This window comes from Eurypyga helias, unplaced genomic scaffold (genome assembly GCF_000690775.1).
Source record: "Eurypyga helias isolate BGI_N326 unplaced genomic scaffold, ASM69077v1 scaffold38599, whole genome shotgun sequence".
In the NCBI taxonomy this organism is placed as follows: Eukaryota; Metazoa; Chordata; class Aves; order Eurypygiformes; family Eurypygidae; genus Eurypyga; species Eurypyga helias.
In genome coordinates this window covers 1,406-12,344 of record NW_010272214.1, presented here as the reverse complement: position 1 = coordinate 12,344, position 10,939 = coordinate 1,406, and the positions used below count along the sequence as shown (strand labels likewise).

At 40.7% G+C, this 10,939-nt stretch overlaps 1 protein-coding gene across 1 annotated transcript; it reads right to left on the bottom strand.

Moving 5' to 3' along the window:
• Positions 1-428: 428 nt before the first annotated feature.
• Positions 429-9,574, bottom strand: LOC104505516 (transforming growth factor-beta receptor-associated protein 1-like; the record flags this gene model as incomplete). Its single annotated transcript, XM_010159067.1, is given in 4 exon segments — positions 429-583; positions 1,494-1,577; positions 1,580-1,663; positions 8,890-9,574. Coding segments are annotated over 4 exon segments (1,008 nt in total), but the record flags the coding sequence as incomplete, so codon positions are not given.
• Positions 9,575-10,939: the final 1,365 nt, after the last annotated feature.

Here is a 10,939-nt window from a genome sequence, read left to right as displayed (position 1 = left end):
GTATGCAGAGAAGTTCTGATAAAGTAAAACCTAAAAATTCTGATTTGAAATAAAAGATACTCTTTTTAAACAGCAATAGTTTAAACAGCAAAATAATAACTGAACCTAGCAGTAAAGAAGGATTGCAGTAGATTTTCTACCACTTGGGGTCTTTTTGTTTTGTTTTCAATTTTTTCAAATTATACACTTCAAAAACCCACCACCAAAACCCCAGCAAAACAGCGGCATTCAACCCTGTCAACATCACAGCCTTTACAAGCACAAGCCAATTCAGCAGCACAACTATTTCCTCAGGCTGAAACCATGAAGGGCAGTAAGATTTCTCATCAATGTAAACATTTCCCCCCCTCCTCTAGTCACTTGATCACTGGTACACACAGCACCACTGTGAAATTTATATTTTCATGAAAATTAAAGGAAGGACAGACCTGAAATTTCTCTTTTGGAATATTCCTTCGAGCTCCTTTTGCTAGAACAAGGGCTTCTTCCACTCTGTGGCTAGCTAGAAGATCCTGAATCTGTTTTTCCAAAGGTAGCGGCACCAAGATATACACACCCTTATTAGTAGCAACAATCACCTTTCCTGGACAGAGCAAATAGACATACTCAGTTTACATTCTCTACAGAAAAAAAACACACTTCAGAAATAAGCTTTAAGATTTACTGTTTAAGATGCAAGAATCTAAACAGTGTTAAAGTTCTAAACTCATCCTTGTTGTTACCATTTTTGCTGGACAGTATAGTTTACTTGTAAATTGCACCTCAGAGATAACCATAAATTTATTCACAGCAGTTTTGTTCCACTCTGAGTAAATGAAACTGGCTATAATCTCACATGATGTAAAGACCACCAGTGAAACTACTGCCCAGATTCCAGAGAATAGGGACTTTTAACTGCCACATACTTCCACAGACTTACATTAGAAAACTGTAAGCTGTACATCAAAGGTAGCAAGTAACATACAGTTCATAGTGCTAGAGTTTGTAGCTGTCCTGGAAAAAAAAACATAGCAGCGCAATGTATTCCATACTTAAGAGTTCCTAACCGAAGGATAGATCAAAACAAGTTTTTAGATTTTTTTGTTTAAGACTTCTTTATGAAATATCCCTTTTTAAATCTCTTCAGACATTCTAGAAAGGAGTACAAAAGAACAATTTTTAAGATGTTGGAACTTTGTCAGGATAGCCAATGGACAAATACCTGTATCTAACAATTATTGACTCCTCTAACCCGACAGTCTCCTACCCAACAATTAACCTGACAATTAGAGCACATTTAGTGAGCATACATTTTGTTAGAAGCATGGAATTTTGGATGACTAAAGTTTTTCTACCATAGTCTGCAGGAATCTGATCAGGAAAGCATTAGCAATAAAAGTTTCAACAGTTAACGTGCTCGCTAGATATTTTGTTTAAGAAACAACCTAAAGTGACTGTGCCCACAGTGGCGGTTGTTCCAGAATTACTGATGAGAAAAGTGCCCTTTTTCATACCTTCGAAGTCCTGTAGAATGTGACCTTCTTTAAAAGGCAGTGTTTGCTTCTGCTGCTGGTCCAGCATGCTGTGCACTGTAATGAAGGAAAGCACAGAGCTGCTCCAATCACGTTCTCTGACCAGTGCACAGGGGCACGCTGCGAAATGCCATCCACGGTTGCAAACATGCCTACAGGAAGGGGAAAAACAAAAGCCTGAGGCTCGTGCTACTTGAAGACTGCTGTTTTCCCAATACAAAGCACAGGTACCAAGGCACAGAAATAAAGTCTCAGAAGAACAGATGGAGTATCAGGTGGCATGATGACAGCATATCACACCTCCCTGGACATCACAGAGCTGTTGGTTAACTCAGTTAATGTTTTTTTCCCCTTTCCTCTTCACCACAGAAACAGACCACCAAAAACTGAAAAGAGAGGAATAGTCACAGAAACTAGCAAGAATTATTTAAGCTTAGTAAGTTTCAGATTTTTGTTTTTAAATAAGAACAATGCCATGTAGTTTGAATTCATTTCAGAACACTAATATTTAGTGAGACCCAGCATTCAAACAAAACTGCCTTGGTAGGAGCCACAGCCCTGCACTGTCCGACCTATCTGGCAATACAGGCGTATCTGTTCCTTGCAGCGTCGAATGCCTAAAGAGCATTTTAGTTGACAATCATTTAGTTTTACTTCTTCACTTCTGCTAGACCAAAATTTTCACAGAATGAGGGTCCGGCTCCTTGGGATGAGTGACTTCCTGCGAGGCATATGTTTCCAATCATTTCCATAAAAAGCAGAGGCTGCATATAAGGCAGTTTTCCCAAGACCCAAGCACAAAGACTTTTTTTACACCCCAACGATATCCCCTATGCTGTCTTCAAAATAACCTGATTAAATCTTTGGTAGGTCTGTGGGTTTTTTTGCCACTATCTTTCCTCCTGTCTATTGCGTCCTCCTTCCTTCTCCTAACAGAAGTTTAACTTGCTTTTTGGAATACATGCCACTGGTTCTATTTATGTTAGGTGGTATTCCCAAATTCTCTGAGATTTAATTGAAGAAAAACTCCAGTCAAAGTTTTGAGACATAGTTCAGTAACTCTTTGCCAGCTGAGCTATACTGAAGCACTGTGTAAACTTCTGTTCCAAACCTGAAGGCATACCCCCTAAAACCAGTATGCTCGTGCTATTAACAAGACACACCCATGAAAATTGTTCTTTGGCGGAAATGAGCCACTTGACAGCTGGCAGAGTAAGTCTGAGCTCTAAAGGACAGAGGAGATTAAAAGATTATGTTAGTCAATTTACAGAAAAATCCCTTCCAAACAGAGGATAACGAGATAAGGGTAGCTGGGTAGGAGGATCATCCTGGGGGAGAAGGGAAAAAAAGGGAAACCAGAAGGTTGTAGATTTTCACAGAACTACAGTGTAGAGACTAAGCTTCTGGACCCTTTATAGCAGCTCTGAAACGATCAGCCCCTTCCCCTAACTAAGGGTGCAACACAGAATGAAAATGTCACATCTGGCTATCAACAAGTAATGGTATTTGCTTTTTCACTATAATGAACGGCTTTTCAAGCAGAGTGCCTTAGAGAAAATACTCTTTTTTGCCATAATACAGAATCCCGATTTCCTCTACAGATTTTCATATTCTTATGGATCGGAAGTGGAATTTTACAACAGGCAGACCGCGCTATCTGCTTTTCATGCCTTTCAGTTTTTACTCTGTGCTGTAATCCCATTTCAAAAAATGGGAGAAAACTTGAGTTAAATACATACTAACCAGTAGTAAATTCAGGGCTAATTGTATTTGAAACCTTAATTCTTCAGATTTTCTGTTTCTCAGTCACTGTCAAAAAAAAATTATAAAAACCTGATTTAAAATTTTTTTTTTTCTTTTAAATGACAGAGCTCTTTTTTAGGTAACTTTAAGAAATCCTTTATGGAAGTGAAAGGGCAGTGCAGAGCAATGCACAGTACTTTTCCAAGTCAATATCTCTCTACATCCTTTTGCCCTCAATAGCTAGGGCTTCTGTGGCAGAATGATGCATCTTCTGTCTTCATCCAGCTCCCACCTAAGGATAACAATAAACATGACAACTACAATCAGGAACCATGGCCTTTTAGAGTACAGGAATGCGGTTGATGAAACTGAGATGAAGCCAGTAATCAATTCCGTATTAAAAATGCATATGCTATCCAAAGGCTGCAAGTTACCCAAAACACAGCTACACTGTTTTCGGCACCATGAGAGCTAGAAATTTATAGAATCATGGAACAATTTAAGTCAGAAATGGGTACTGAAGGACATCCAGTCCAGTCCTCTCCCATACTCAAAGTGGGACCAGCTTAGATCAGGTTATTCAGGACTTTGCGCAACAGACTGCAGATTCTGTTTGTTTTAAAACAAAAACCTTCTTAGTGAAAGTATCTGTAAAAGTTAAAATAAAACTTCTTTTTTATTATTATTACTTCTTTAAAAAGCAATATGAACACTTTCAGTTACCATAAATGTTGACAGCAGGAGGAACACTGCGAGTGGGTGAAAGCAGGAAGGGAACACGCTGGTTACTGCTGACTACCCTGCTTCATGCAGTGTCAGCTATGAGAAAAGGCACTGCATAACTTTCTATGAATCATTCTGCCTAGTACCTGCATGTTTGTTGTAAGTTACAAGGCTCGGCTCTCCAACTCCATTTGTAGTCTACTCAATCACTAAATAACTGTTCAAACCACGCACCACTGAGAAGACTTTATCCTGGAAAACCAAGATGCATACAGTAAAATTAGGTGTTTAAAATGTGTGTATTTTACTCATTTAAGTCGTGGAATTGTTGAAGCAGGAAGGGACCCCCGAGAACTGCCTAGTCCAACTTCCCTGTTCAAAGCAGGGACAATTAGAACAAGCTGCTCAAAACCTCACCCAGTCAGGTTTTGAGCACCTCTAAGAACAGAGATGCCACATCCTCTCCAAGACCTGTTTTATAGTTTGACCAACATCACAATGAGGAGTTTGTTTTCCTGTTTATGTAGGATTTCCTGTATTTCAGTTTGTACCAACCGCCTCATCCTTCCACTGGACACAATATGACTGAGCAGAGCCCGGCTCTGTCTTCTTTACCTGCCCTGCCCCCTCATGTTGGTAAGATCTCTGTTAAGAATTTTCTTCTTCAGACTGAACAGTCCCAGCTCTCTCAGCCTCTCCACATATGAGATGCTCCAATCATTCAGTTGTCTTTCTGGTCCTTCAGTGGATTTACTCCAGTACATCCATGACGTTCCAGGGACCCCTGGACCCAGTCCTCCACACATGATCTCACTAGAACTGAGGGGAAAAATTGCCCCTCTCAACTTGCTGCCAGCACTTTTCATACTAGAATCGTAGAATCCTAGAATGGCTGGGGTTGGAAGGGACCTTAACAATCATCGGGACACTTTCAACTAGACCAGGCTGCTCAAAGCATCATCCAGCCTAGCCTTGAACACTTCCAGGGATGCGGCATCCAACTCTGGGCAACCTGTTCCAGTGTCTCACCACCCCCTACTCGTCAGCTCCTCAGTCACCATCAATCCACTCCAGAAGTCTCCTGGACGGCTTGTGCCCTGCTGTGCTGCTGCTCTGGCAGGTACTGGGAGTGGTCCAAGGGCCCCCCAAGAACCAGGGCCTGCAAATGTAGGTTTCTTCCTGTTATCTGAAGAAGGCCTTACCTACGTCTTCTTCCTGGTAACGTGGTCTGTTTCAGATACCCAGCAAAATGTCACCCATGTTAGTCTGCCCTCTAACCCTAATCCATAAACTCTCAGCTACCTCCTCCTTTGCCCCAAGGCACATCACACCATCCTGCAGCTCTTATGTAAAGGGTAACCGCTCACCTCAGCTGTCAACACACAGCTCTGCTGTGAAAGTGAGAGCACTTTCATATTGTTTTGTACACACCTCTTGTCTGCCTATGCCTAAAGCAGGGTCTCTTTACCCCTCTTGGTTCATTACAAAGTCTCTCATCCACATCACCCTGCACTCCTTGTTTGCCAGCTTGGCCTACCACCACCATTCCTAGTTTAAATCCTCCTCACTAGGTTGGTCAGCCTGCTCATAAAACTCCTTCTGCCTCACTTGGCCTAGTGGATCCCATCTCTTCTTTAAATCCTTAAAGAAGGCTCCATATTCATAAAGGCCATATCCCTTGTCACCAGAAGCTGTACAACCAGTTGGTGACCTGCCTGATCCACCCACTCCTCCTCAAACTGTTCTTCCTCACTAGCAGGATCGATGAGAAAAACTATCTCCCATATGAGGGAGTCTTCCACTACTATTACCCACTGATTCCTCCCGGTGCTACTGCGTGGTACAGGCTCAGATGCTTTGTGGGACAGAGCTTCCTGCTTCTCATCTGCTACTGCTGAGCACTGAACATATTCTATAGATGCAGACCTGCAGGCAGAGAAGGAGAGTTCTTTCTTTCAGAAGTGACAAATTTCCAGCCCTTGCCGTCACAGAACAAGCAGAGACTCAGCCTGCCCTTCCCTCAGGATGGTCAGAGGTTCAGGCTCATGCCTGGGTCCTGAAGAAGATTCCATTTCCCTTCTGTCTTCTCTGATGCCGTGTATTCTGCTGACCTCCTCCGGCCTCTCCTTTACTTGACAACACAAATCCTCAACCAAACGCACATCTCTTGCAGGCAAGGACAAAGTTTCCCCTTGCCTCCGTCTCAGCAAGAGACACCAGGTGCTCCCTTCAGCTCAAGGCCTTAAGAGCTGTTCCCTCCCTTGGGAGCTCCATCTGAGGCGAGGTCTCTGATGCTTTGGGTGATTGCTGCAGCTGGTGCTGGGAATCATGCCCTGTGCCAATATGCAAGAGCTGTTTGATGATATCTTAACAGCCTAAAGCCTCTGTATGGCAATCTCATTACGAACATGCAACAAGAGCCTCACGAATGAAAAACAGAATTTTGGTAAGCACAGCTTCATACATAATCAGAAAGAATTGATCTTCAATTCTGAATGAACCAATTACTGGACAGAATGAAGATGCATCAAAAATTAAGTTTCTTTTCCCTTCTAAAGAGCCAGCTATTATACTAACTGCAAGTAGAGCTAATGAAGTACCAAATGGCTAAGTGTAAGGACCAACTATGAACAATTCTAACAAGCAGTCTTAAATGGAAAAAGAGTCCAGGTAAGGAAAAAGGTCACATACCCAAGAAACTCAAAGATGTTTTACTTCATAATTACCACTTTAAGCAGTTGCTTTCTGCCATTCTAAATTCCACTCAGCTCAGAAGCAAATAAATCTAAGTGAATGTCACTTCAAACACTCGAAAGTCAAATGTATTAACACAGAATACAGCCACCTCAGTAAGAGAGGCTGAATTTAGCACAGATGCTCTACCAAGTGCCAAACGAACACGTCTTAACCAGTAAGATGTACAAAAGCAAACCAAAATTAGAACTGAAGATGTACATCAAGCCTTTTCAAGTCCATTCACTTTCCAGCAGAGCCCTACCTCAAATGCCAAGATATACAATGCTTATAAGGGTGCTCAACCACCTTCACCTTCATGGGAACGGCGTTAAAGACACTGAGAACTTTACCAAGAAGAACAGCAAGGTGGATAATACTAACCAAAACAATAGTGGGGGAGGGAATGGAGAACAAATGATTAAGTACACCCCCAAGCTGAAATAGGCAAGGAAAAACCATACCCACCTATAGCAAGCAATCTTTGTAATGTGTCCGAGCTAGTACATGGTATATTTGCCTGTATTACCAGAAAAAGGGAAGTTTATAGCATATTAAGAGCTGCAGATGTGCATTTGTTTAAGACACCATATATCTGATATTTTCACCCTTTGGTATTTTTAAGGACAATCTACTTACACAAGGATGTTGGATTTTATGAGTAAAGGTCTTACTGTATAGCCCTCTTGCAGGACACCAGACAAAAGCAAAAGTTGGACTAAATAAAATTCAGCTTTCCAACTAAATACAATTATGCTTTTAAAAGTTTATCTATTCTTAAACCAAAAAGAAATTAACCAGTTGAACAGAATCTGGTTTGACATTCCTGGAAAGGTAAATAAAGATTAAAGAATGGGTTTGCTTTAGAAACATGTCAAAAGGGAACACTTTCAGTCAGTCAACTCAGATATTTTAACCTTCATAGCAGTACTAAAAAGGTCAACGTCCACAAATATATGTCCATATTTAAAGCAACTAACAGTTTTCATAAGTGGTGGGTAACCGAGATGACTTGCAAAAGCCTCATGTCTGAAAAAACAAGTTCATCTTGGAACATATTTAATTTGCATGAAGTGATGTTCTAGTGAGTCTCTACTTCCAACAAGAAAAACTAGGGAGTTGATGTACACCTCACATTCTAGTCACAAGACAAAACTTCAACACAAACAACTGATTGCACTCATGCTTTTCTTTGGAATTCATACTGAAGAGCCAAAACCTATGCAGACCCCTGAATTAAGGGCCTAAATAATTGTGATCTTTGTGTCATGTCATTCTTAATGTGTCAGGTAGGATACATAAACTGCTTCTCCTACATGGAGAGTCATATGGCAAACAGCACAAAAGCATTCTGCCTATGGCCTGCCAGCTCCAGGATATTGCAGCTTTTCCAAACAACCCTCAAGATGACTGACCTCAGAGCATACTGCTGATTTAGACAAATTACAGCAGCAGTAGTCCTTACAATCATCTGTCTATTAGGCAAGAGCACTATTACACGTGATGCAACACTTAAACTATCATTTTCTGTATTACAGAGCTGAAAAATACTATTAAAAATTCAGCATGTGGGAGCATAAAAACAGGGTAGTATCTGACAACATCTACAATTAGGACAGAGTTTACTTCTACAGGAGTTAGGATACAGTTTACTTCCACTAGCATGCCTTACTAGCACAACATACCTACTTGCCAATCTATTACAAACTCTAAAATGAACTTCATCTGCACCCCTCTGAATAGCAACTGGCGAAAAAAATGAACTCCTCTACACTAACTTATATTCATAACGACATGGGGCTCCTCAAACCCAGTTCGGCTAGTCACTCCAGAGAGGCTATCAGCCTCTAAAGTTTCATTTGGTACCAACCAAGGTTTTTTCTCTGGGCTGCAAGATACTACTGCTGTTAGCAGTATATACAGAAATGAAGCTTTCTACAGACACGATGAAGATACAGAAAAACCCGATTTTTGTGCCTTAAAAAAAACCGCAGAAGAGTTATAATAATTCTTAGTACCAAAAATTTACCATCTACCTCTTTATCTCAACATTCCAGTATAGCCCTGTGGAGAAAAATATCATTGTTATGCACAACAATTAGTTAAGCTTTGCTTCCAAATTGAGAAAAAATTGAGAGAGGAGTTAAAAAACTTACAAAAAAATACAATCTTGTCTCACCTAGGCCTCCAGGACCAGCCAACAGAAACTCCTGTCTGCCTATCCTTTTCACAATTGGCCGTTTCTCGTCACTGCAGTAAGGAAACAGATCCTGGGAGACACCAGTGTTATAATTCAAAATTATATACTGTGTAGTAAGTGCAAGACATAAGTAATAACCATCCACAGCCACAGCAGAGGGTTGCTCTGGAGTAAACACTTCCTTCACTATCTGGACTCTGTCTTCAAACACCATGAACATTTGAATGGTCCGCCGCTTGACGGAGATAATGCAGACTTCGACACAGAAAGGATCCCCGCTCACAGGGTTCTCATTTAATGCGAACGTCACAGCTCCTTTGATTCTAGCACCAGTGGGGACAGGTTCCAAGTTCATCATGTTAACTAGTGTTATCGTGTTGTCGCAAAGCACAAGAAGCCTGGTGAGGGCAGAGGCTGCTTTCAACTCGCTCACGGGCTTCTTCAAGCCCAGGTATTTATGCAGTTGCTTGGTGGCAGCAAAAGTTATTTTTCCAGCTGTTGATATCTTTTCATCCAACAGAAAGTGATAGATGAAGCAGTCATTGGTTCCAATATAGAGGTTCTTTCCGCAACACTCAATGCATTCGATGTTGATGTAATTTTTGTCTCCCATTAACATCTCTCGCTCAACAGCGGAAACGAGCTTGAAAGCTTTCACACTCATTGTGTCTTCTGGGTGACCTGGTGAAAGAGAAAAAAAGCCCACTACTATTTACCTCCAGACACATAATCAAATACCAGACGTAGCAATTTAGCTTTCACCAATGCAAGAACTACATTGTGGCATTTTTTTTTTTTTTATAGTTTAAACTCTATTTCCAACCTGATTACATGAGCCAGAATGAGCACATTAATAACCACAGAAATGAATTAAATTGCCTCCAAGACTGTTCTGAAGCAGACTCACAACAGCACCCAGCTACTTTGAAGTGATGCTTGCTCCACAAGCAACTCGCCTACTACTGGCTCTCACAGACACTTTGGCACTACAAGTCGTTCCTGCCAGTACTCAGTGATTTATAAACCTAACTTATAAACCTAGGTTTCTATCACCCCTACCGTGAAAATATACAAACTTCAGCTCTTAGATTTCTAGAGAAGCCGTAAGACATTTGGTGCTAAAAGTTAATACCTCATGTTGCTTTACACTCAATTTAGGCCTATTACTACATAGTCTCTTAGCAAAATATCATAGGCATATTCCATTTTAACACATACTTTACATTCCTTACTCTTCAGCAATCAGAAATATCTAAGTCCCAAGCCACTTAAATAATAATTTACACAAGGTATAATAAAAGTTGTTGGTTTGTGATTTTTTCACTATCTGCAGAGTGTGTTTTATTCAGTGCTACTTACACGTTGTCGATATCAGGCTACGTGCACCAGCAATTACAAAGCCCATTCACACAGTGAATTTGGAAGCCTGGTCTAAAGCATCATTAAGCTGAAGATGTACTATCACAGAAATGAAGAGTTTCTGTTCTCTTCTATCACAACCATTCCAAAAGCCTGTCTTTAGGTGGTAAGTGGCACTTCTAATAGTCATCCTACAAACTATACCTACCCTTTTGCAATCAAGCACTGCCAAGCGACAGATGCAATTTATGAAGCAATTAATAGTGTTTTAAAAACAGTCCATGTAACTTTACTGTACTCCAGACTTGTGATATTTTTATTAGAAACCAGCAGACAGCTGAGGTCAACACACCAAAGAAGAGCAGATGAGAAATTGCTGACCTTGTTTAATCACCTTTTAATTTGTCATGACTGGTCTGTAACAACCACTTAGCCAACAGAGGGGAAGACACAACATTAAACCTCTTGAATGGATTTAAGAAATAACATATGTAATTATTTCTAGTCCACGTCTACAACAGAGATATAATGCTATATCAAATACTATTTCTGTGGACCAGAGACACCAGCATCAAGAAAATGCTCTTGTGAACAACGCTGAAACTAAACAGAGTCAAAATTAATTTAGTTTCAAATTGTTACATCCAAAAGATCCCACTTGCTTTTGCAA